The 23053-nt window shown below is 43.6% G+C and overlaps 1 protein-coding gene and 1 long non-coding RNA gene across 2 annotated transcripts in view; both read left to right on the top strand.

Moving 5' to 3' along the window:
• The window catches only part of LOC120370117, a 35293-nt gene extending 33664 nt beyond the window's left edge, over positions 1-1629 (top strand). Inside the window, exon 3 of the long non-coding RNA XR_005583626.1 lies at positions 1463-1629. This is a non-coding gene — a long non-coding RNA (uncharacterized LOC120370117). The remainder of the gene's footprint in view (positions 1-1462) is intronic.
• Positions 1630-21059: 19430 nt separating this feature from the next.
• Positions 21060-23053, top strand: part of ERGIC1 (endoplasmic reticulum-golgi intermediate compartment 1) — a 95520-nt gene continuing 93526 nt past the window's right edge. Inside the window, exon 1 of the mRNA XM_039484291.1 lies at positions 21060-21209. Within this exon, the coding sequence (XP_039340225.1) occupies positions 21190-21209 (20 nt within the window). The 5' untranslated portion in view covers positions 21060-21189. The remainder of the gene's footprint in view (positions 21210-23053) is intronic.

Raw genomic sequence — 23053 nt, 5'->3', positions numbered from 1 at the left:
CAAACTATTTTTTGCAAGTTTTAGCCCTTTTTTCTATTTTATGAACCAATTCGACATTCTGTGAATGTATCTGTTATCGCTAAATATTTACCTAATAATTTGGAAAAACAATTTTTAGCCTATGGGATGTTTGCACACTGCTCACTTACACTGTTTGTTATTTGAATTATGTAGTAATGGTGGTATAGCTTCTGCTCCCTGGCTGAATGACTGAAATTTTAAAGTCAGAAAATTGAGGATGAAAGACAAATAGCAAATTTAGCTACAATGAGTCAGTAAAAAGATCTTGGAGTCATCGTGGATAGTTCTCTGAAGATGTCCACGCAGTGTACAGAGGCAGTCAAAAAAGAAAACAGGATGTTAGGATTCATTAAAAAGAGGATAGAGAATAAGACTGAGAATATATTATTGCTCTTATATAAATCCATGGTACGCCCACATCTTGAATACTGCGTACAGATGTGGTCTCCTCACCTCAAAAAAGATATACTGGCACTAGAAAAGGTTCTGAAAAGGGCAACTAAAATGATTAGGGGTTTGGAGAGGGTCCCATATGAGGAAAGGTTAAAGAGGCTAGGACTCTTCAGCTTGGAAAAGAGGAGACTAAGGGGGGGAGATGATAGAGGTATATAAAATCATGAGTGATGTCGAGAAAGTGGATAAGGAAAAGTTATTTACTTATTCGCATAATACAAGAACTAGGAGTCACCAAATGAAATTAATAGGCAGCAGGTTTAAAACAAATACAAGGAAGTTCTTCTTCACGCAGCGCACAGTCAACTTGTGGAACTCCTTTCCTGAGGAGGTTGTGAGGGCTAGGACTATAACAGCGTTTAAAAGAGAACTGGATAAATTCATGGAGGTTAAGTCCATTAATGGCTATTAGCCAGGATGGGTAAGGAATGGTGTCTCTAGCCTCTGTTTGTCAGAGGATGGAGATGGATGGCAGGAGAGAGATCACTTGATCGTTGCCTGTTAGATTCACTCCCTCTGGGGCATCTGGCATTGGCCACTGTTGGTAGACAGATACTGGGCTAGATGGACCTTTGGTCTGACCCGGTACAGCCGTTCTTATGTTCTTATGTTCTTAAATTGCAATTAATATGTATATCAGAATGAATTAGTGGAAAAATAATTACTTGTGCTAACATTTGTGTAACTCCCAGGATTCATGAGCATTTTTTAAAAATACTGAGTGGTCATCCAAATACTAACAATAACATGACAACAAATAATATTACAACCATGGAGCAAACCCGGCTTTTTCATTAATCAGCCAGGTCAAATTATCAGCATTGGTAAGTGTTACTCTAAAACTGATTGGGTGCCTATTCTGTTCTTGAAGTCCAAAAAGAGAGTGCTGCTTCCTTATTGTCTTTTGACAAGTGTACAGAGTTTAGCATATTCTGTTTGTGGTATTCTCTAGTCTACAACTGCTGAACCGAAACATTCACATTTCTAGGGCATATATGCTTGACAGCTGAGAAAATGCAATTCCCACTTGGGGCATACTCAGATATCATCAAGATATACTGTACGGTTCATTTAATGGAATAGAAGCCAGCACAACCGAGATGCTGATTAAAGTGAACAATTGCAGAAGATTTCCTATTATGCTAAGCTTTGAAAGAAAACAGTAAGTAACGCAAAGGAAATTAGTGTATTTGCTCAAACTGAAAAGGTCATCCAGTAGCAACTCTTCAGTGCTGACATACATGTTACAATTCAACTTTGTTTCCATCATAAGTTATAACCTCCCAAAGTCTGCAGGAAGAGGACAGAAAGATTGCAAGATCATTGGGTGACTGTGGGAACATAACTGACCATGGGTTACGCACACCTTACAGCAACACATCCTCCTTTAAGTAATTACATACAAAATAACTGTGTCACAGTGTTGCAACGTTTGCATTTTCCCATACTGATGCAACTTCATCATGTCAAATGATCCACCTTCTGTTGGTGTCAGGATGATTCAAGACCCCCATAGGAATGTCCTGAAAACCCAGTTTAATAGGACCTGTGAAAAGTTGGACTCTCCTGTTAAATGCAGAACAGGTGACAAACCTGTAAGTCAGAGAGAATCCAGTCAGGTGTTCATTCACTTTGATGTAACACAGAGTTATATATTGGCCAAACCGGACAGTCTCTATGCAAAAGAATAAATGGACACAAATCTGACATCAGGAATCATAACATTCAATAACCAGTAGGAGAACACTTCAACCTCTCTGGTCACTCAATAACAGACCTCAAAGTGACAATTCTTCAACAAAATAACTTGGAAAACAGACTCCAATGTGAAGCTGCAGAACTGGAATTAATTTGCAAACTAGATACTTTTCAGAGTAGCAGCCGTGTTAGTCTGTATCTGCAAAAAGAACAGGAGTACTTGTGGCACCTTAGAGACTAACAAATTTATTTCGGCATGAGCTTTCGTGAGCTACAGCTCACTTCTTCGGATGCACAGAATGGAACACACAGACAGGAGATATTTATACATACAGAGAACATGAAAAGGTGGAAGTATGCATACCAACAGGAAGAGTCTAATCAACTGAGATGATCTATCATCAGCAGGAGAAAAAAAACTTTTGAAGTGATAATTAAGATGACCCATAGAAGGTGTGAGGAGAACTTAACATAAGGAAATAGATTCAATTAGTGTAATGACCCAACCATTCCCAGTCTCTGATACCGTCAGATTAGGCCTGAATAAAGACTGGGAGTGGCTGGGTCATTACAAAACCTAAACTTAATTTCCCCAATACTAATTTCTCCCTACTGTTACTCACACCTTCTTGTCAACTGTCTGTAATGGGCCACTCTGGGCTTGGCTACACTTACAAATTTGCAGCGCTGCAGCAGGGTGTGAAAACACACCCTCTCCAGCGCTGCAACCAAAACACTTCTAAGCGCCCAGTGTGGTCAAAGCCAGCTGCTGGGCGCTGCCCCAGCTCTCCTGTTTATTCCCCACAGGAGTGACAGGAGCGCTGAGAGAGCTTTGCTCAAAGAGCTACTGGCGCTGACTACAGCGGCGCTGCTCAGCTGCTGCTGCAGCTGCAGCTTGTAAGTGTAGTGCCTCTTACCACTTCAGAAGTTATTTTTCCTCTCTTGGTATCCTGCTGTTAATTGATTTATCTCATTAGACTGACCTAACACTTGGTAAAGCACTCCCATCCTTTCATGTATTTATACCTAGTCCTGTATTTTTTACTTCATACATCTGATGAAGTGGGTTCTAACCCATGAAAGCTTATGCCCAAATAAATTTGTTAGTCTCTAAGGTGCCACAAGGACTCCTGTTTTTTGTTGTTTTTTTGCAGATACAGACTAACACGGCTACCACTGAAACATATCAATCACTGTGAATACAGCAATATCTTTGATTCAGAATATCACCATATAAGAAGTGAGACAAGCTAGGTGATGTAATATCTTTTATAGGACCAACTTCTGTTGGTGAGAGAGACAAGGTTTCAAGCCACACAGAGCTCTTTTTCAGGTCTGGGAAAGATATTCCCAGCATCATACAAAAATTCAAGGTGGAACAGATTGTTTATCATAAGTAGTTAGCACATACTGTAAGGGACCATTCAAGGCAGAGTGGCCCATTAACACCTCTGCAGTCATAGGACAAAAAGAGGGGGTTAGTTGGTTACAGATTGTTGTAATAAGCCATAAATCCAGTGTCTGTTCAGTCCATGATTTTTAGTGTCTAGCAGAGTAATGAAATTAAGCTTCCAGGCTCATCTTTTGAAAGTGTTGCACCGGTTTCCATTGAGGGTGACGACTGATAGGTCAGATATAGAGCGATCACTTTGTGAAAGGTGTTCACTCACAGGTGATGTGGTGTTTTTGTCTTTTATAATTTTTCTGTGTGAGTTAATTTGAGAACGTAGTGATTGTCTGGTTTCACCCTCATAGTATTGGGACATTTAGTGCACCAGATGAGGTACACTACATATTGTGATAGGTGTGTGTAAGACCCATGGATCTTGAAAACTGTGTTGAGTTGGGGGTGTTGATCATTGTAGCAGTCGAGATATGTCTGCAGGTTTTGCATCTGTTGTTCTGGCAGGGTCTGGAGCTATTTTGAGTTGGTTTGTCCTGGTCTCTGGGGAGCTTGCTTCTGATGATGAGCTTGGAGAGGCTGCAGGGTTGTTTGAAGGCTAGGAGTAGGGGTTCAGGAAAGATTTCCGGATGGGATCCCCACTGATTATGAGTTGTAGTTGTCTGAAGATATCCCATATGGGTTCCAGTGTGGGGTGATCAGTGACAATTAGGGATGTATGGTCAAAGGGGTTTTTATTTCTGTGTTGAAGAAATACTCTCTTGGGGTATTTGGTTGACCCATTCCATGATGCGATCTACTTCTGTGGTGGAGTGGCCTTGTTTGGTGAAAGCAGTTTTAACCGTGTGAAGGTGTATAGCTCGGACTCACCCATCTTGTATCTCTAATATCCTGGGACTGACATGGCTACAACTACACTCCATACATATGAGAAGTGAAACAGAACTCCTGGGTTCCATCCACAAAACTACCACTGCCTCACTGTGGGGCACTGGTTATATCACTTAACCTCTCTATCACTTGGTTTCCACATTTGTAAACTGGGAACAATAACATTTAACTATCTCTGAGGAAGCATTATGAGAATTAATTAATTTATATAAAGTGCATTAAGATCCTCAGATGAAAGGTGCAAGAGACAAGGTGTCTGGGACTCTAATTAGGCAGCACTCACACCCAATGCATGGACACTGCCCGAGGTGGAGACGCAGCCAAGTCATCTCTAGTCGCAGGCCATGACACTCTGATTAGGCAGCGCTCACACACCCAATGCATGGACACTGCATGGACACTGCCCGAGGTGGAGTGTGACCAACCACTCAGGCACCAACTTTCATTGGCGCCGGTGGGTGCTTGTGCCCCGACTCTGCCCCCTCCCTGCCCCGGCCCCCCCTCTTCCCTGAGTGTGCTGCATTCCTCCTCCTCCCCTCTCCCTCCCAGTGCTTGCCGCGTGAAACAGCTGTTTTGCGGCACAAGAACTGGGAGGAGGGGGGAGAAGCAGGACGAGGTGGCACACTCAGAGGAGGAGGCGGAGGTGAGCTGGGGTGAGGGGATGGGTCAGGAACTGCCGGTGGGTGCAGAGCACCCACCAATTTTCCCCTGTGGGTGCTCCAGCCCCGGAGCACCCATTGAGTTGGCACCTATGACCAACCAGACGCAGACAAGTCATCTCTAATTGCAGGCCATGAGGAGCAGGTCCTTAAAAGGGGAAGGGGCCATGTGCTCAGCAGTGCACTCACAAGCTTGTACTTCCCATGAAGGCCCTTTGCCCGGACCACCTGGCCAGTGGTTCACCGCATTGCATTCCATTGTGCCTTGGGAAGACTTACCTTCATTGCACCATCCATCGCTGTGCTGTGGGACACTTACCTTGAAGGATCCTGACATCTCCAGTGCCGTGCCTGTCCTGGGAGCGTGAGTATGCAAGAGTGAGTGTGACTCCTCCACACACCTTTTTTTGAGCTTAGCTATCAGTATAATAAACGTGCTGCTTTCTGCCAAACTCTGGTGGGTCATTAGTCCTCCCTAAGCTTACTAGCTGGCCCAATGTCAGGTAAAAAATACTACTTGTAAAAAAAAAGAAAGAGAAACTACTTGTACAGAGTGTTACTGTATCTCACAGAACCTTATGAGATATAACTAAAATACCAGATGCAGAAGACTCAGCAAACACTAACTGAAGGCCAGGCTGGGAGAACAGAATTTTGATCTATGGTACTTGCACAATTCATTAGAGAGTTACATTTCTAAAGACTGGAGACAGCATGCTCCATGGATGGGGTGTCCATTGAGAAAATTCCATACCCCAAAGGCCTGCAGACAGAAAGATGGCACAGTTTTTAGCCTTTAATCTGTGGGGTCTGGTGAAGAACAGGCAACAAAAATATATGAAGGACTCAGCTCATGGAGGGACTTTAAAGGTCATGAGTATGACCCTTAAAACAAATGGGAAATGCTGCCTTTAATCAGGGCACCAGTTCACTTCTGTCTGGAAGCTTTACTGCATGCAAATCAATGTAGACAGAAGTTCAGCAGGACTAAGGTTAAAATAGTTGATATCGGCTTGCTATTACGGAGGCTTGAATTGGGGCAGTGGATTGGATGATCAACTAATGAGGAAAGGATTAAAGAACTAAATACACATAACTTTATGAAACTAAGACTATGGTAGAATATGATACCTTTCATATCATAAGTGCCTGTTGGGTGTGAGAGGAACTGGTTAAGATGGTTCGAGCTGGGGAGTAGGGGGATAACCACAAATAAAGGGATGAAGTGACATATACCTAGAAATAGGCTGAATAACAGGAAATGGTTTCTCACAGTGAAATCTGCTAGATAGTTTTATAATCTCCAAAGGGAAGTAGTGGAAGACTTGTGCTGGTTTCAACTGACTGAGCAAAGCTCTGGAGAATCAACTGTAGGGAACAATCCTTCTATGATCCCTGGGGATGGACAAGAAGAGTAACATGTCTTTTTCATCTCTAATTTCAGATCATGAAGTCCTTCCTCAAGTAAAACTCCCAGTGAAGTCAATTAAATTTGGCCTGTGTAAGGATATTAGAATTCTTTCCATAATTCTACCCAATGTACCCAATACAAGGCAAATGTGTTCTAGTTTGCCAGAGTTTATCATGCCTTTTGGTTCTCCAAAGTTTAGTGCTCCTCAGCAGACACTGCTACGCTATATCTGCTGGCAATATGTACACACATGGGTCACTGGATGATGCACAGTAGAAACAAGGATAGCTGAAAGGGTCAAAGTCTTTGGGCCTGGGCCTGATTCTCCTCCTGTTTAGTTACATCAGTTTTACACTTGTGTAACTCCATGGACTTCAGTGGAGTTGCACCTGATTTCTGCTTGGGTAATTGAGAGAATAATCAGACCCTCTTTCTTGAAAAATATTATCTGATGGGTTTGTGTGGTCAGACACTTCACACCTGGTGCATTTGGCTGCTTTCACTGCTCATCATCACTGCCGTTGCCTGGAGTACGCTGCCTGTGTGAGGTTTGTTATGAGATGGCACGCACTGTAGTGCCCCGCAACAGCAGAACTTTTTTTTACTGTCATTACTGAACTAAATGAGGGACTCTAACAAGAAAAAACTGCCCTTCAAACTAACCAAAAGTGATAGGTTCCCAGCGGGGAGAAGGCTTCATTGCAGTCCACAACTTCTCGTTTTTCAATTCCAACTCAACATTTACGGTCAGCATGTAGAGATTTATTGACTTTTGCAATCCTAAGCAAGCACCAGGACTGTATAGTCAGCCCAGCGTTCCAAGAGACTTTCACATTCAGAATGACTTGCCATTCTGCCTCATTGCCCCATCAACAATGCTGTGCAGTTGGAGAACCATGGCCTCCCACCCATAATAGCACTGCTCCGAGAAGGAGAGAGGGAGCACAGTACATCTTGTAACTGAATTGAACTCAGCCTGGCTTGTTGGGAAAACAGGAAATGACAACAGAGACTTCTCATTTACATAAAGTTCAAACCATGAGTCATTTTTTCTTTCACAGCTTCAGCTTGTCACTGTGACGAGCTTTTGGGCGGTAAGTGAGCACATCGGCTGCTGGTCACACGCTCACGCAGCATCCATGTGACTTGATCAGTGTCTGGTTCAGGGAAATGTGCAAATGTTCAGAAGGTAAAATTTCCCTGTGGTATGGGGAAAGTTATGTGCATGGCTTCTGTTATTGTTTGTGAGAGCTATTCACTAATAGCTCAAGTTATCCCAAGCTGATGGCTTAAACATAAACCTTATGTATCCATTCTTGTCTACCTATCCCCTCATATACATTACTTTGCCAATTTCCAAAGAGTCTTACATTAATTAACATAATTTATTTTCACACCATTTTACAGATCGGAAAACTGAGGCATGGGGTTGTCTTGCCCAAGGCTGCTCAGAAACTCACTGTGAGAGTTCCAAAGTGAACACAGGAGTCCTGGCTTCCAGTTACCTGGTTTCCAGTTACCTGGTTTAGGGCATCAATGCAGAGAAAGGCAATCTCATTTCTCCCTGTAACTATAAGAGGCCAATATGTTTGTGATAGTACACCTAGTAATAATTGGCTAAATTCATCCCTATTGTAACTCCTCTGAAGTTAGGGGTAGATTTTACTCTTCAATATTTTATTTTCAGTGATGTTATTGTCACTGCTCTTACCAGCAACAACCATCTACTGAAATGGAAAGGGCACAGCAGGCAATTTCCACTGGAGCAAATGGAATTGGAAACCTCCCTCTAACTTATGGTATATGAGTGTGTTTCCATCAAGATTTCAAGGAGGAGACTGAGTAAGTAGGGGTGAATCTGGGAAGTCACCAAATTATTTCAGAATAAACCTTCAAAAAAAAAAAAAGAAACTTAGAAATGACAGAAACAGAATTTAAATGAGAGTGTGGGAGGCGTCTAAAAATGCAATAAAGGGAAGCGAAATATAAATGTGCTGCGGGAACATTCTTTAGGATTTGGGGAAAAAACATAATTAATAGAATGGCCATCTTTGTGAACTGCATACAGATCGCAAGGTCAGCTGGGCCCCTGTGACCTACAGATCCACGGATTTTTAAGGCCAGAAAGGACCATTAGATCATCTAGTCTGACCTCCTACACAGGCCAAAGAATTTCACGGGTACCCCATGACTATCATTTTGGCAGAATCACAGGGTGACTGGCCCACTCTACCTCTGACTTTTTAAAGAAGAACAATGCTCCTGCCTCACCTGTAAGTAATCAAGGGTATGTGTATACAGCAAAGAAAAACCCATGGCTGGCCGATGCCAGTCAATTCAGGCTCGTGGGGCTTGGGCTGCGGGGCTGTTTCATTGCTGTGTAGACTTCCGGGCTTGGGCTGGAGCTTGGGCTCTAGGACCCTGCGGGGTGGGAGGGTCCCAGAGCTCCTGGGCCCAATAAATGGCTACCAGAGCACAACTGAAGGAGGGTGCTTCTAAAGATAAGAGCTACCACAGAAGCTAGTAGCAGATGCCTGCCTACTGACTGATGTCTCCAAGCCTGCAGAAAATGGCTCAGCTTGAGAGAAGCTGGCTGAGGCCTGCAGCTGGCCTGAGTCACAACCCAGGTCTGGGAGGAGAGCTGTGGTACTTCTGCATGTAAGGAGGGTAAGCCTACCTGAGTATTACACAGGCCAGTAAGAGGCAGTGGGATTCCTGAACTTAGGAGGGGATACCTGCCGACCTACACTAGTACTTAAGCTTACAGAAGACAGGGGTCTTGAGGGTCTAAAGAGCTTATATGCTATATGAGAGTTAATAAATAAGCCCCACAAAGAGGGAACCTTAGTGTAAGTACTCTAGTCTGGAAGTAGAGCACTGTAAGAAGGAGAGAAGGAAGGCAGTGGGCCTGCAGGGCCATGCCACAAATGGGTCTGCTTGGTGGATGGTGCCCTGTCAAAGGCAGACAATAATATAGTGTAATAAAATGTCAACTTTTGGAGTATTTTAATAGCATGGAATCTTCTGAGCCCACTTGTTTCTTCCAGGATCTGATTCAATGATTTGATAAGTTCAGGAAGTCTGAATTCTTCAGGATGCCACCAGTTGTGATATGTTCCCTTTTGATGGCCCTCACAAGGGAGGGGTGAACCGTACATACACCCTAAATTGTGGCAGAGAGGTACTGCATTAACCTACAATAGCTAAGATCAGTGCTTGCAACTAGTCTAGTCCCTAAATTAGTCAGTTGGATCTAGGGTTGCCAACTTTCTAATTGCTGAAAACCAGACACCCCTGCCCTGCCTCTTCCTGAGGCCACGCCCCTCACCTCCCTGCTTTTCCCCCCGAGGGCCCTCCCCTGCTCGACATCAGGAACAGTATCCCTGATAATATCACCACAAACCTGCTGGCTGAACTTTGTGACTTTGTCCTCACCCACAACTATTTCACATTTGGGGACAATGTATACCTTCAAGTCAGCGACACTGCAATGGGTACCCGCATGGCCCCACAGTATGCCAACATTTGTATGGCTGACTTAGAACAACGCTTCCTCAGCTCTTGTCCCCTAACGCCACTACTCTACTTGTGCTACATTGATGACATCTTCATCATCTGGACCCATGGAAAAGAAGCCCTTGAGGAATTCCACCATGATTTCAACAATTTCCACCCCACCATCAACCTCAACCTGGACCAGTCCACACAAGAGATCCACTTCCTGGACACTACAGTGCTAATAAGCGATGGTCACATAAACACCACCCTATACCAGAGACCTACTGACCGCTATACTTACCTAAATGCTTCCAGCTTTCATCCAGACCACACCACACAATCCATTGTCTACAGCCAAGCTCTAATATACAACTGCATTTGCTCCAACCCCTCAGACAAACACCTACATGATCTCTATCAAGCATTCTTAAAACTACAATACCCACCTGCTGAAGTGAAAAAACAGACTGACAGAGCCAGAAGAGTACCCAGAAGTCACCTACTACAGGACAGGTCCAACAAAGAAAGTAACAGAACGCCACTAGCCATCACCTTCAGCCCTCAACTAAAACCTCTCCAGTGCATCATCAAGGATCCACAACCTATCCTGAAGGACGATCCCTTACTCTCACAGATCTTGGGAGACAGGCCAGTCCTCGCTTACAGACAGCCTCCCAACCTGAAGCAAATACTCACCAGCTTGTTCACCTGCACATCTACCAATGTGATATATGCCGTCATGTGCTAGCAATGCCCCTCTCCCATGTAGAATGGCCAAACCGGACAGTTTCTATGCAAAAGAATAAATGGACACAAATCAGATTCAATGGACATTCAAAAACCAGTCATAGAACACTTCAACCTCCCTGGTCGCTCAATTACAGACCTCAATTCTCCAACAAAAAAACTTCAAAAACAGACTCCAATGAGAAACTGCAGAATTATAATTAATTTGCAAACTGGACACCATTAAATTAGGCTTGAATAAAGACTGGGAGTGGATGGGTCATTACACAAAGTAAAACCTATTTCCCCAGGCTATTTTCCCCCTACTGTTACTCACACCTTCTTGTCAACTGTTGGAAATGGGCCATCCTGATTATCACTAAAAAAGTTTTTTTTCCCTCCTGCTAATTGCTCACCTTAATTGATTACTCTCATTACAGCTGGTATGGCAACACCCATTTTTTCATGTTCTCTGTGTATATATATCTTCCTACTGTATTTTCCACTGCATGCATCTGATGAAGTGGGTTTTAGCCCATGAAAGCTTATGCTTATGTTAGCCTCTAAGGTGCCACAAGTACTCCTCATTCTTTTTGCTGATACAGACTAACATGGCCACCACTCTGAAACCTGCCCCCTCCCAAGCTGTGATTGAGCAAGCTGATTCGTGAGACTTAGAACAGCAGGAGAGGTTTAAAAGAGGTGTTTGTTCTTTCCCTTTTGGAAAACTTTTTTTCTCATACTTGATTCCTTCCTACAACAAAATTCTCCACAGAAAAACCATCCAGCCTTAGGAGTGTTCATTAAAAGTCCCACCTCTTCTGTAGGTAGGCTTTCCCCACACACCTTCTCAGGGACTTTTTAAAAGAGAAAACTGATTGCACACTCAAATGAAGCAAACCTAAGGAGCAGATTCAGTGCTGTATTATACAAATACATATAAACATTTACTCAATGTGCATCTCTTTGTAATTGTGCTCTAATACTTAAGGCTTATCTATATTAGAAAAGTTGTAAAGTCTTAACTAAATTAATTTGAAGTCTATATAATTAAATAGGTGATACCTCCTAATGTAGATGCATTTAAACCCATTTAATCCTTGTTTAGCATGTACTAGTAAATTACTAAATTTATTTAAACTGATTTGAGTGTTAAACAGGTTTAAGTGCATCTACATTAAGTGAGAAGTACCAATAACATCCATAACTAACATCCAAAAACAAAGTTAAAAAATCTTCCTATAACTTGGTTAAAAGCCCATTCCACCTCTTTTCTATGTGCTATTAGATATCAACCGATACAGGAATGTGATTTTTTTCTTTGGGTGAGGACAAATGAGAAGTTCCACAAACATAGAAAAGGAAAGTTTCAGGTATATAAACAAGAATGTCTTGCTAAAACATAATATCCCAAGAAAATGCCAAACAAAACGGACAGCATATGTAATTCTGCTATAAAATGCACCAACCCATTTGCCAGGCTGCTGCTAGCTATCGCCCCATTTTCCACAGTCCTAATCATCTTGTTTCTGTTTTAGAATCTCAATTTGGTACAATTTTTTTGGCTTCTGGCATGTTATGCACAGTAAGATTTGTTTTGTAGAAATTAAGTCTTTTTAGGTGTCTACATAGTTCTTTGAAAAGCTGGCAAATTATTTTTGGCTGCTTAAGAAAGTATTGTATTTTAAATCAAACTTTATTTTAAAAATTGTCACTAGAATAAGCATCTCAGAATATTGTTTGAATAGAAATGTATTAACCCGCACTCTTGATAACTCACAAAAAAGTGCCCTTGCTCTATTTCCCAAAGATGTGGGGGTGCAGTAATTGGCATTGAGGGGTGATGGGATTATAGGGGCACTAAATGGCATTGAGGGGGAATGCTGGGCATGGGGGCACTAGGATTTTGGGGAAAGCTGTGTCATTGAGTGGTTGATGGAGGCATGTGGGGAGCAGTAACTGGCATTGATGGGGCATCGCGGAAGGACTAACTGGACTTGATGGGGCATTCTGCCGTGGGGGTACTAACTGGTAGATGGGGCACTGGAGTTGGGGTACCACTAACTGGCAGCGCGGTGATGGTGGTGGTGTGTGTGGTGGGGAGAGGGAGTTAGGGGCAGCAAGGGGTGTGTGTGTGCACTGTGTGTGTGTGAGGAGGCAGTAACGGACAGCATGGGGGGAATGCACTGTCAGTGTGTGTGTGGGGGTGTCACTCCATATAGCCAGGAAATTGGGGCACAGCTGGAAAGGGGGGTGGACAGGATCCCCCCTGGGTAGGGTTACCAGATAGCAACTGTGAAAAAATGGGACGGGGTGGGGGGTAATAGGCATCTATATAAGAAAAAGTCCCCAAAAAGAGACTGTCCCTTTAAAAACTGGACATCTGGTCATCCAACCCCGGGCAGCGGTGATATCTACCTCTCCGCTGGAGAGGCTGGAGCCGTGTCTGGGAGTCAACCAGTTCTCTCCAGCAGCAGCAGCAGCAGCAGCAGCAGCTGAGCAGTTGTTGTTCTTCCTGCCCTCTCAGCCGGGAGGTTGATTGCAGTTATGCTGGTAACCGGACTTTTGGTGTCCAGTCAGCAGTGCTGACTGGCTACTGCCAGGTCCTCTCTTTGACTGGACTGTCCAGTCCAGTCCAAAACTGGACATGTGGCAACACAACTTGGATCCTTTCTGTTCAGAAACTTTGAAGTACCACAAAAAGTAAGACTGATCCAATTAAAACACAATAATCTCTACTGCAGTCTCTCTAGCACAGTGTGAGAGGGTGCAGGGGTTCCATGAGGTCCCCAGTGAATAAGGGGTTATTTCAACTTAGTTTTGCTCCTCCCTTAATCCAGCTATTTGGGGAAGAACCATCAACTGGCTTCTTGTGAGGCACAGGAGAATGATTCCTTTAGGGGGTAATTTTGCACCCAGGAACCTTGAACTGCAGGCTGAGGGAGTTTTGTTACACTTTTGTTTTATAAACAGGCTCCTCTGAAGGAAACCTTTGCTTGACTGTACTTGTTTTGTTTCTGAGGAGTGAGCCCACTGGCTTAGACTTGTTTCTTTCTTACTACATCATATTCAGGCTTCTTATTCTCACTTTCATAGACTTGGACAAATCTGCCTCTGCCTGTGCCTCTGCTTTCATTACCTCCTACTCACCTTCCTGCTGGCCACACTCCTTCTAAGCTACTTTTCTATGTGTCTCCTGTGTTTGGTGCTCACTCTTAGCAGAAGCCAACACTTTCAAAAGTGGTAACAGATTTGGGGTGACTATTTGAAAGCCCAAACTGATAATTTTGGCCTAACTGAACACGCACAGCTCCAAATTGAAGTGAATGGGAGTTGCTGGTGCTTGGCATTTCTGCAAGGTCTGTCAAGCTGGGCACCCAAAAACAATCATTCCAAATCACTGTCCATGTCTGAAAATCAAGCTCTTACAGCTACATTTCAGAAGTAGGTAGTGACCAAAACTCTAGTGGAAATCACTGGAAGCTGTGGCTGCTCAGCATCTCTGAAAATAAGGCCCCAGCAAATACCCTCTCTTTAAAAGACTCACTACATCTGCTCTGACTTCTGTTATTGACTGAAGTGCCCCCTCCCATTCCAAGGGCCCCACAAATCACTGTGGTTTTCATATAATCTGCAACACAACAAATGAGAAAAGAAAACTGAAATGGCAGAAAATGCAGCCTGCTACAGACTGGCTTGTATATGAGGAATTATTACGGGCCTATGTCACTACAGTGAAAAAAGGCAAAGAGATCCACTTCCAAGGCCCTCAACTATGAAGTCCCACAAGGCTTGGTCCACTCCCTGAAGAAAACCCATGGGAGAGCTGCTATGACAACAAAGGCTGAAGTGTTAACAGTAAGTGGATGACACTCTGCTCTCCATCTCCTTTACATCAAATGTAAACAGCACCATACCTTAGCTGAAATCAGCACCTTAATAAAGCGCAGCTACCTAAAGTTGATTCTGGGGAAGACTGAAGTGATGGTTTAGACTAGGGAGTGCTGCCAATAAATTGTCTCCTGTGAAAAATTCTCCTCTAGTATGGATCTCTGCTCTCAGATTGTTAAATGGGCTTGCTGCCATGGGGCGTTCTTGGACTCCTCAATAGTACAAAATGCTCAGATAGCCATTCTACCACCAAACAACACCACTCTTCCCCCCATCCATTTCAATATAAAATTGGCCAGAAAAGCCCACTCCCTCCTGTCAGATGTAGTCCTGGCTACAGGCTGATCCATGCATTCATGACTTGCAGGGATGTTGCAGCTGCTATCTAAGAAAGAAGCCACACCCTGGAAAATCTGGTCCTTCGTGCAGCAGTTCACCTACACCCTGTGAATACACTACCCCACCATTTGGCTGTCTGCTCTGGCTCCTCATTGAACAAGGTGCGGTTCAAGAGCTCTGTCCTGATATTTAAAGGCCTCTGTTGGATTGGATCCAGCTAACTGAGTGATTGCATCTCCTTCTGGCCATGTCCTCTTGGGACCACTACATTCTACTGGATCAAGAAAATGGTGACTAATGGGTGTGTGTGCTTGTGAATGCAGGAGGCAGAGCTGTCACAGCAGCTAGAGCTAGTCTATGGATCTCATTCTTACAAGGGATAAGAGTGACCATAGACTGCAGTGTGGTGAGAACTAAATGCAAAACTCATCTTGTCAATGTGGCTTTCCCTTAGTAAATTCTTCACACACTCACACAAGCTATGAAATAATCAGGGTGGGAAGGAAAAAGGCGAGGTTGTGGTTATGTTATCTACACTGGAGAGATGGTCAGATACTACAGCAGTGGGATCATTTAGGCACCTAGACAGGCAGGAAAGTTTATAGTAATTTATTCTAATATTAATTTAAAATCCACTTCTACCATTAATTCACCAGTGATTTAAAAATATGATGATAAATTTCTGTACCACATGAAAATTAGACCTAGTTTTGGTCTCTTATGTGCTTGAACAATATTGTCCACTGCCAGTTTAGATTGTGAGTGCCTGGGGGCAGGGACTGAGCCTTCATGCTTGTCAGTACTAAGCATGCTATGTGAATTCAATAAACAATATTAATAACCAAGTCCTCACCTAACTGCAAACTCTCCCCCCGACTTGTTCGCTCACATACATTTCTCCATTTACTTTAAAAAAAGTACATTTTTAACCTTTTCTTTTTGCTTCTCTGAACAGTTTTCTCTTCCTCAATGTCATTTGTTTGACACATCATGCAGTCACTGACACACCCTGTAGAATTCAAGAGGGACTCAAGTAAACACACCCTGAAAACAAATGCACTTACATAAACCTGTGGTAACATGAGGACTACACATATACCTGGTTAATAAATGCACAATGACAAAACAGTAGAGCATACACCCTGATATACACTCCCACATGGAGGGCTAGTAAAGTTCAGCAGCTAGCATACACTCCTAAGCAACAGAAGAGGGTGCATGACTGAATAAGATCAATGACTGTGCACACCAACCTTTGAACAAAATGTAATTAAGCTGAATGGTGACTGTACAGATAGAGCTCAAGAACAACACTTCACAGATTTACCTTGACACATAATGACTGCTCGTGACCTAGTCAATGTATCTATAGTACATTCCCAATTCATGCTTGAGCACCAGAGCCCAAGCCAGAGGTTATCAAATAGCATTGAACAATGAGTAAGGGATCTCAAAAGAAAAAAGTGACCATTTGATGTGAGCCTTAAAGGATATTTATTATACAGATTTGTACAGAATGATTAGGAGAATTGGGATTACTCTGTTTAGAAAAGAAGGGATTTTGGGTTGATACAATAGAGATTATGAAATTATGAAAAATCAGTATAATGTATAGAGATACATTAATGAGGAGTTAAAAATAAGGGATGTCATATAATCTACATACTAGGAGTACCTAGGTAATTTAGGCATACATCTTCTTACCAGGAAAAACAAGTTTATGGAATGAATAAATGATTGAGGTAGGTGATTGAAGCCAATCATATAAAGAATTCTGGACTTCATGTTATCAGAAAGACATTGGCAAACTGGAAAGAATGCAGAGAATGGCAACAATCAGAGAACTAGAGGGGTTGACTTGTGAAGACTGATTAAGATAAATATGTCTAGTGTGGTTAACAATAACGGAAGATACATAACAGTCTATAAAAGATTGGCTAGGGCATAAACACTTAAGCCCAGTTCTGGGCCAGATCCTCAGTTGGTGTAAATCATCACAGCTCCACAATTACTAAAAATAAAATAAAGGAAAATGTAAGCTGAACATCGGTAAAAGTTTCTTGACAATGAAATGTATTTGGCTGGGGAATAGTCTCCCATGGAAAGAATAAAACTCCCATCATTTGGGACTTTTAAAATCAGATTGAGCAAGACTATAAAAATCCTGAACAGGGAGATCAAGATGTTTTTCCTTCTCTAGTGTCTATGATTTTGGGTGACAAATAGTTTTTTTCTGGGAGACAGTATAGGCACGGGGTACAAGCCATTGTTGGGGAGTCTAGAAAACCCAAGTTCTCTTTTTGGCTGTCATTTGCTCTGGCTGTGAACCTCTCTCTATGTCTGTTTTCTCATAGTTAGGTAGGGATGGATTTATCTTCCAGGGAACTTTGGAATCCAACAATAACACTGCCATCCCAGAGTGGATCATCAAAGCAAGTCTCCTGTTCTACTGATGGAGTAGAATGGTACTGAATTCATCTGGGAGGAAGTGGCAATCTCACCTTAATTACAAGACCATATTATTATTTCTCTATCTTTATGAGACAGTGGTTATGAATCCAGAGAGAGTCACCAGTGATCTGTTTCATCTGTAAGAAAGTGGTCAGGAATATGGAATGTTACTTTTCGTACTTTTGTGGACATAGACCTAGGAACTAGAAACTCCTGGTTGCTAATCTTGGCTGTGAAAGACCCCACATTGCTCCTAGGTGAGTAATTTCACCTCTCTGCCTGGGTTTCTTCATCTGAAAAATGGTCATAATGTTATTTACTTACCAACTTCAAAGGAGTTATGAGGTTCAATTAATGGTAGTAAAGCACTTTGAAGAGAAACATGAGGTAGTATTAAGATTACTATCATCAGGAGAGTGATAATTTATTGTTTATTTATTAAAAAGATAGTTACTTTCAGATCCAGTCATCAGTATCAGCTTACTTATTTCAACTCCAATTATGCTATAGTCATGCCACATAAACTCTTGCTTTTAGTTCTTATTCTAACACACAGTATGATCTAAGCAACCACACCCAGCTGGACTGCAGTCAAATTCCTGTTCTTATCTCTAGCGTTCGAGAAGCCTTATGTAATTAAACAATGTAATGACGAGGGGTCTTATCTCAGGGCATTAAGTTCTCCTTTCCTTGGCAGGACTGTGAGCTGTATCAGGCCGTAAAGCCATTCTGGCATGCTGTGGTGGCCCCATCAGTTTATTCGGAATTTGACCTTTTTGTTTCAAATAAAACCTTCCTAATGTGACTTATTGATGTGTTGTATATATTCCTAAATATATAGTCAGAGCTACTGTTTTAGGTTGCCTAAGGCTCTGTGTACATTACAGTTTTTGAGTTTGTAACCAGTTTAGTATCTTGCATGGCTTACCTGGTTTATGTCTTCAACACAATATGGCTAATACTATAGACTGTAGCAGCTAACACTGTTTGGTTCTTGCTAGTATATATTCTAGGCTGTATCTAGATCAGCATTGGGGGTTTTTTGGTTTTGGTTTTTGTTTTGCTATAGGACCCTCTAGCCAAGCCTGTCTAACCAGCTCTACCTTATGAGAGATGGAAATTGCCCTATTAATTTTGATGGGCTGTTAAATTTCAGCTGAGTATGTTAACTAGCTCACTGCTAATCATTTAAGAGAAATGTCCCACTAATGTGCTTGTACAATGTGGTCAGATAATATAGATGTCTGAGTTACAAAAGGTCTATTCAAAAAATTTTCACTCATTCCCAGGGGCTTTTGCAGGATTGCTCCTTACAGTCTAATCTCCAGGGCTTCCCCCAGTCTAGTTTCACATATCCCAAGAAAGGAACATAAGAATGGCCATACTGGGTCAGACCAAAGGTTCATCCAGCCCAGTAGCCTGTCTTCTGACAGTGGCCAATGCCAGGTGCCCCAGAGGGAATGAACAGAGGCTAGGGAACCATCCCTGCCCATCCTAATAGCCATTGATGGACCTATCCTCCATGAATTTATCTAGTTCTTTTTTGAATCCTGTTATAGTCTTGGCCTCCACAATATCCTCTGGCCAGGAGTTTCATAGGTTGACTGTGTGTTGTGTGAAAATATACTTCCTTTTGTTTGTTTTAAACCTGCTGCTTATTAATTATATTTGGTGGCCGCTAGTTCTTGTTATGAGGAGTAAATAACACTTCCTTATTTACTTTCTCCACACAGTCATGATTTTATAGCCTTCTATCATATCCCCCCCTTAGTCATTTTTTCCAAGCTGAAAAGTCCCAGTCTTATTAATCTCTCTTCATATGGCAGCCGTTCCATATCCCTAATCATTTTTGTTGCCCTTTTCTGAATCTTTTCCAATTCCAATATATCTTTTTTGAGATGGGGCAACCACATCTGCATGCAGTATTCAAGATGTGAGCATACCATGGATTTATATAGAGGCAATATGGTATTTTCTGTATTATCCCTTTCTTAATGATTCCCAACATTCTGTTCACTTTTTTTAATGCCGCTGTGCATTGAGTGAATGTTTTTAGAGAACTATCCACAATGACTCCAAGATCTCTCTCTTGAGTGGTAACAGCTAATTTAGATCCCATCATTTTATATGTATAGTTTGGGATTATGTTTTCCAATGTGCATTACTTTGCATTTATCAACCTTGAATTTCATCTGCCATTTTGTTGCCTGGTAACCCAGTTTTGAGAGATCCTTTTGTAGCTCTTCGCAGTCTGCTTGGAACTTAACAATCGTGAATAGTTTTGTATCATGTGCAAATTTTGCCACCTCACGGTTTACCCCATTTTCCAGATCATTTATGAATATGTTGAATAGGACTGAGACCAGTACAGACTCCTGGAGGACACCACTATCTACCTCTCTCCATTCTGAAAACTGACCATTTATTCCTACCCTTTGTTTCCTATCTTTTAACCAGTTACTAATCGATAAGAGGACCTTCCCTCTTATCTCATCACAGCTTACTTTGCTTAAGAGTCTTTGGTGAGGGATCTTGTCAAATGCTTTCTGAAAATCTAAACACTCTGTATCCACTGGATTCCCCTTGTCCACCTGCTCGTTGACCCCTCAAAGAATTCTAGGAGATTGGTGAGGCATGATTTCCCTTTCCAAAAACCATGTTGAATCTTCCCCAACAAATTGTGTTCATCTATGTGTATGACAATTCTGTTCTTTACTATAGTTTCAATCAATTTGCTCCATATTCAAGTTTTCACCCCTTCCCTTAGGAACCTATTTCACAGTCTAATGGATCTCACCATTAAGAAGTGTTTCTCTGCATGTTCCAGCCTAAAAGACTCTTGCTTCTAACCATAGCCTTGGTTTCCTGCTGAGCCACCAGAGAAGGGTAAAATGGAGAGAGGTGGGTCACTGGGGAGGAGGCAGATGGCAAGAGCCATGAGAAGATGATGAAAGTGGTGGAACCACCATGGAAGGCAGTGTGGTATGCATAGAGTTCTGTGCATTTCCTCTTCCCCTGGATGCCTTTTCTTAATTAACCACCAAGGGAAGATATTTTGGCTGTAAGCATGTGTCTTTTCTGTGCTAAGTGACAAAGAGTCATGTGGGACCTTATAGACTAACATGTATTGGAGCATAAACTTTCTTGGGTGAATAACCACTTCGTCAGACATCTGCCATGCGTCTGACAAAGTGGGTATTCACCCACAAAAGCTTATGCGCCAATATGTCTGTTAATCTATAAGGTGCCATAGGACTCTTACCTGCTTTTACAGATCCAGACTAACAAGGCTACCCCCTGATACTTTTCTGTGCTGTGATCTAACTTGTGCTGTAGGTGAGACCACTTTGTCAAGCGAGGTGGGCCCCCCTGTGCTAGGCGCTGTACAAACACGCAGTGCTTATCCCGAAGAGCTCAGGAAGCCGTTCAGCAGAGGCACAGAGAGGGAAGGCCCTTGTCTAGGGTCCCCCAACAGGGCAGTGGCACAGCTCTCCTGAGTGCCAGCCCGGGACCAGGGAGCGAGCGGCTCCTCCAGGCCGCGGACCGGCCGCGCCGCCTGCCTCCCGGCCGGCCTCTCCTGGCCCTTTAACTCGCCGGCGGAAGCGGCTGCCGTGGCCGGTGCCGGCTGCCCAATGGGGATGCGGTTCGCGGCCCATCACTTCCTGGCCCTGCAGCCGGGCCGGCACGAGCGAGGCTGAGGGAGCCGGGTCGGGGGAGGGGCCGGAAGCTGCGCCGCACCCGCCACCAACATGCCCTTTGACTTCAGGAGGTGAGTGCGGGGCGCCCCCCCCCCCCCCAGCGCGCGGGGAGGGGCCCGGGGGCTCCTTGCGCGCGGGCCTGACCGCGGCGCGAGCCCGGCCTCTAGGGCCCCTAGTGCACGGGGGCGGGGGACACCCGTGACCCGGGGCGTCCCGTGCTGTCCGCGGCGGTATCGCCGGGGCGTCACGCGCTGCGGGAGGGGTCGATGTAGCCCCTTCCCTCCAGCCGTGCATGGTGTGGGGGAGGGAAAGAGTCACAGGATCCTTGCAGCCCTCGGTCGGCACCTTGGGGCTGCTGCTCCTCCTCCCCGAGCTGGTGACTTGTTCTTCAGGGACAGGCTTCCCTGGCAGGGTGCAGAGCACGGTTGTGTCCGTTCACCAGCTAAACCTGGCCTGGCCTCATCTGGGGACGCTGAACGCCCCCACCCTCTGAGCGCTTCCTCCCACGTGTACGTTAGTTCCCAGGGTGCAACCTGTGCGAGTGTCTCGCAGGCACTGGGTAGTGCTCGCTGAAGCACAGGCAGGGGTGTGAGCTTTGTGCAAGAAAACATGTTGTTATATAACACCATGAATGTGCCCAGTGCTTTGCAAAAACCAGGTGAGGTCCTGACCCAAATTGCTTATGACCTCACATGGGTTGAAATGAAACACAAGCTGCAAAGCAGGCTGGGGATAGGGTGTGGAGGCCACCTTGAGTCTGGGGTGGGTAGGATGCCTGGGGAAGGGGACTAGGTTTTGAGAGGGAAGGTGCATGGGAAGTTGGAGGTTCTTCCAACAATGCTGTTATGTAATAATGTTGTGTAAAGAGGGTGTTGAGGACCTTTGTAGAGCATTTTGAGGGCATGTGGGCATGCTGGGTGGGGAGATAGAACCCTTTGTATGATTCCTAAGCTGGCTCAGTGGAGGGGATGCTTCATTACTTTAGACACAGACAATAACAAAAGAGTTGAGCTGAGCACTCTGCCTTCTCTTCTCCTTGGAAGGAGACACACTGACAGGTCTTTGATCCCAGTATAATGCTCTTACCAAGCTAAAGCTTCTCTAGGGGGCTGCCTGATATAATAAGGCTACATGTAACTAAAGCTTTGTGCGTTGTTGCTACTTGACAGCATTGAAATTTTCATCAATCAAAACAGCATGGACATCTCAACCTGTACTCACCTGCATTCGTGTTAGATAAACTATGTCTTGAGACACAGACCTATAAATGAGATTGCCATGCATGCTTCATATAGCCTCATGGATACTTAGATTCATACTCAAAAACTTGAAAAACAACAAGGAGTCTGGTGGCACCTTAAAGACTAACCTTTAAGGTGCCACTGGACTCCGTGTTGTTTTTGTGGATACAGACATGGCTACCCCCTGATTCAAAAAGCTTGGTTAACGTGGACTCGAGGTTGCAATGGCAAAATTGTTCCCTGTGGTCCTTGTGCTCTTCCTGAGCATGAGCTTTTAATTCCTCAAACTTGCACTGGAAGAACAGAAGATGTGCAGTTAAGGTGTCCTCATGTGCCCCTTACAAGAGTGTTGGGCTTACAATTAAAAATGCAGAGTAAACATTGGAGAACTGAGAAAAGTAAAGTTAAGATGATACTTCCCGCCTGAGAAGCTATAGAACCTTAGTTGAGCCCTCTTTGGGATACCTTTGATTTCAGGAGGTGAGATGCTAGGAGGAACTGGGAACATCACAGTACCTTACCTCTCCTAGACAAAACTGTCATTTTCTCTGTGCCCACCATAACTTGAAATCAGGACCCTTATTTATACGGTTCAGTGGGATTTTCTTTGTGTTCTGTGAGGCACTATTGATCCAGTGGGTAATTGCTTCTAGTGGAATGAGCACAATAGAGTA

Source organism: Mauremys reevesii, linkage group 8, assembly GCF_016161935.1.
Source record: "Mauremys reevesii isolate NIE-2019 linkage group 8, ASM1616193v1, whole genome shotgun sequence".
In the NCBI taxonomy this organism is placed as follows: Eukaryota; Metazoa; Chordata; order Testudines; family Geoemydidae; genus Mauremys; species Mauremys reevesii.
The sequence above is the reverse complement of the archived record's forward strand: the minus strand, read 5'-3'. Positions and strand labels throughout refer to the sequence as shown.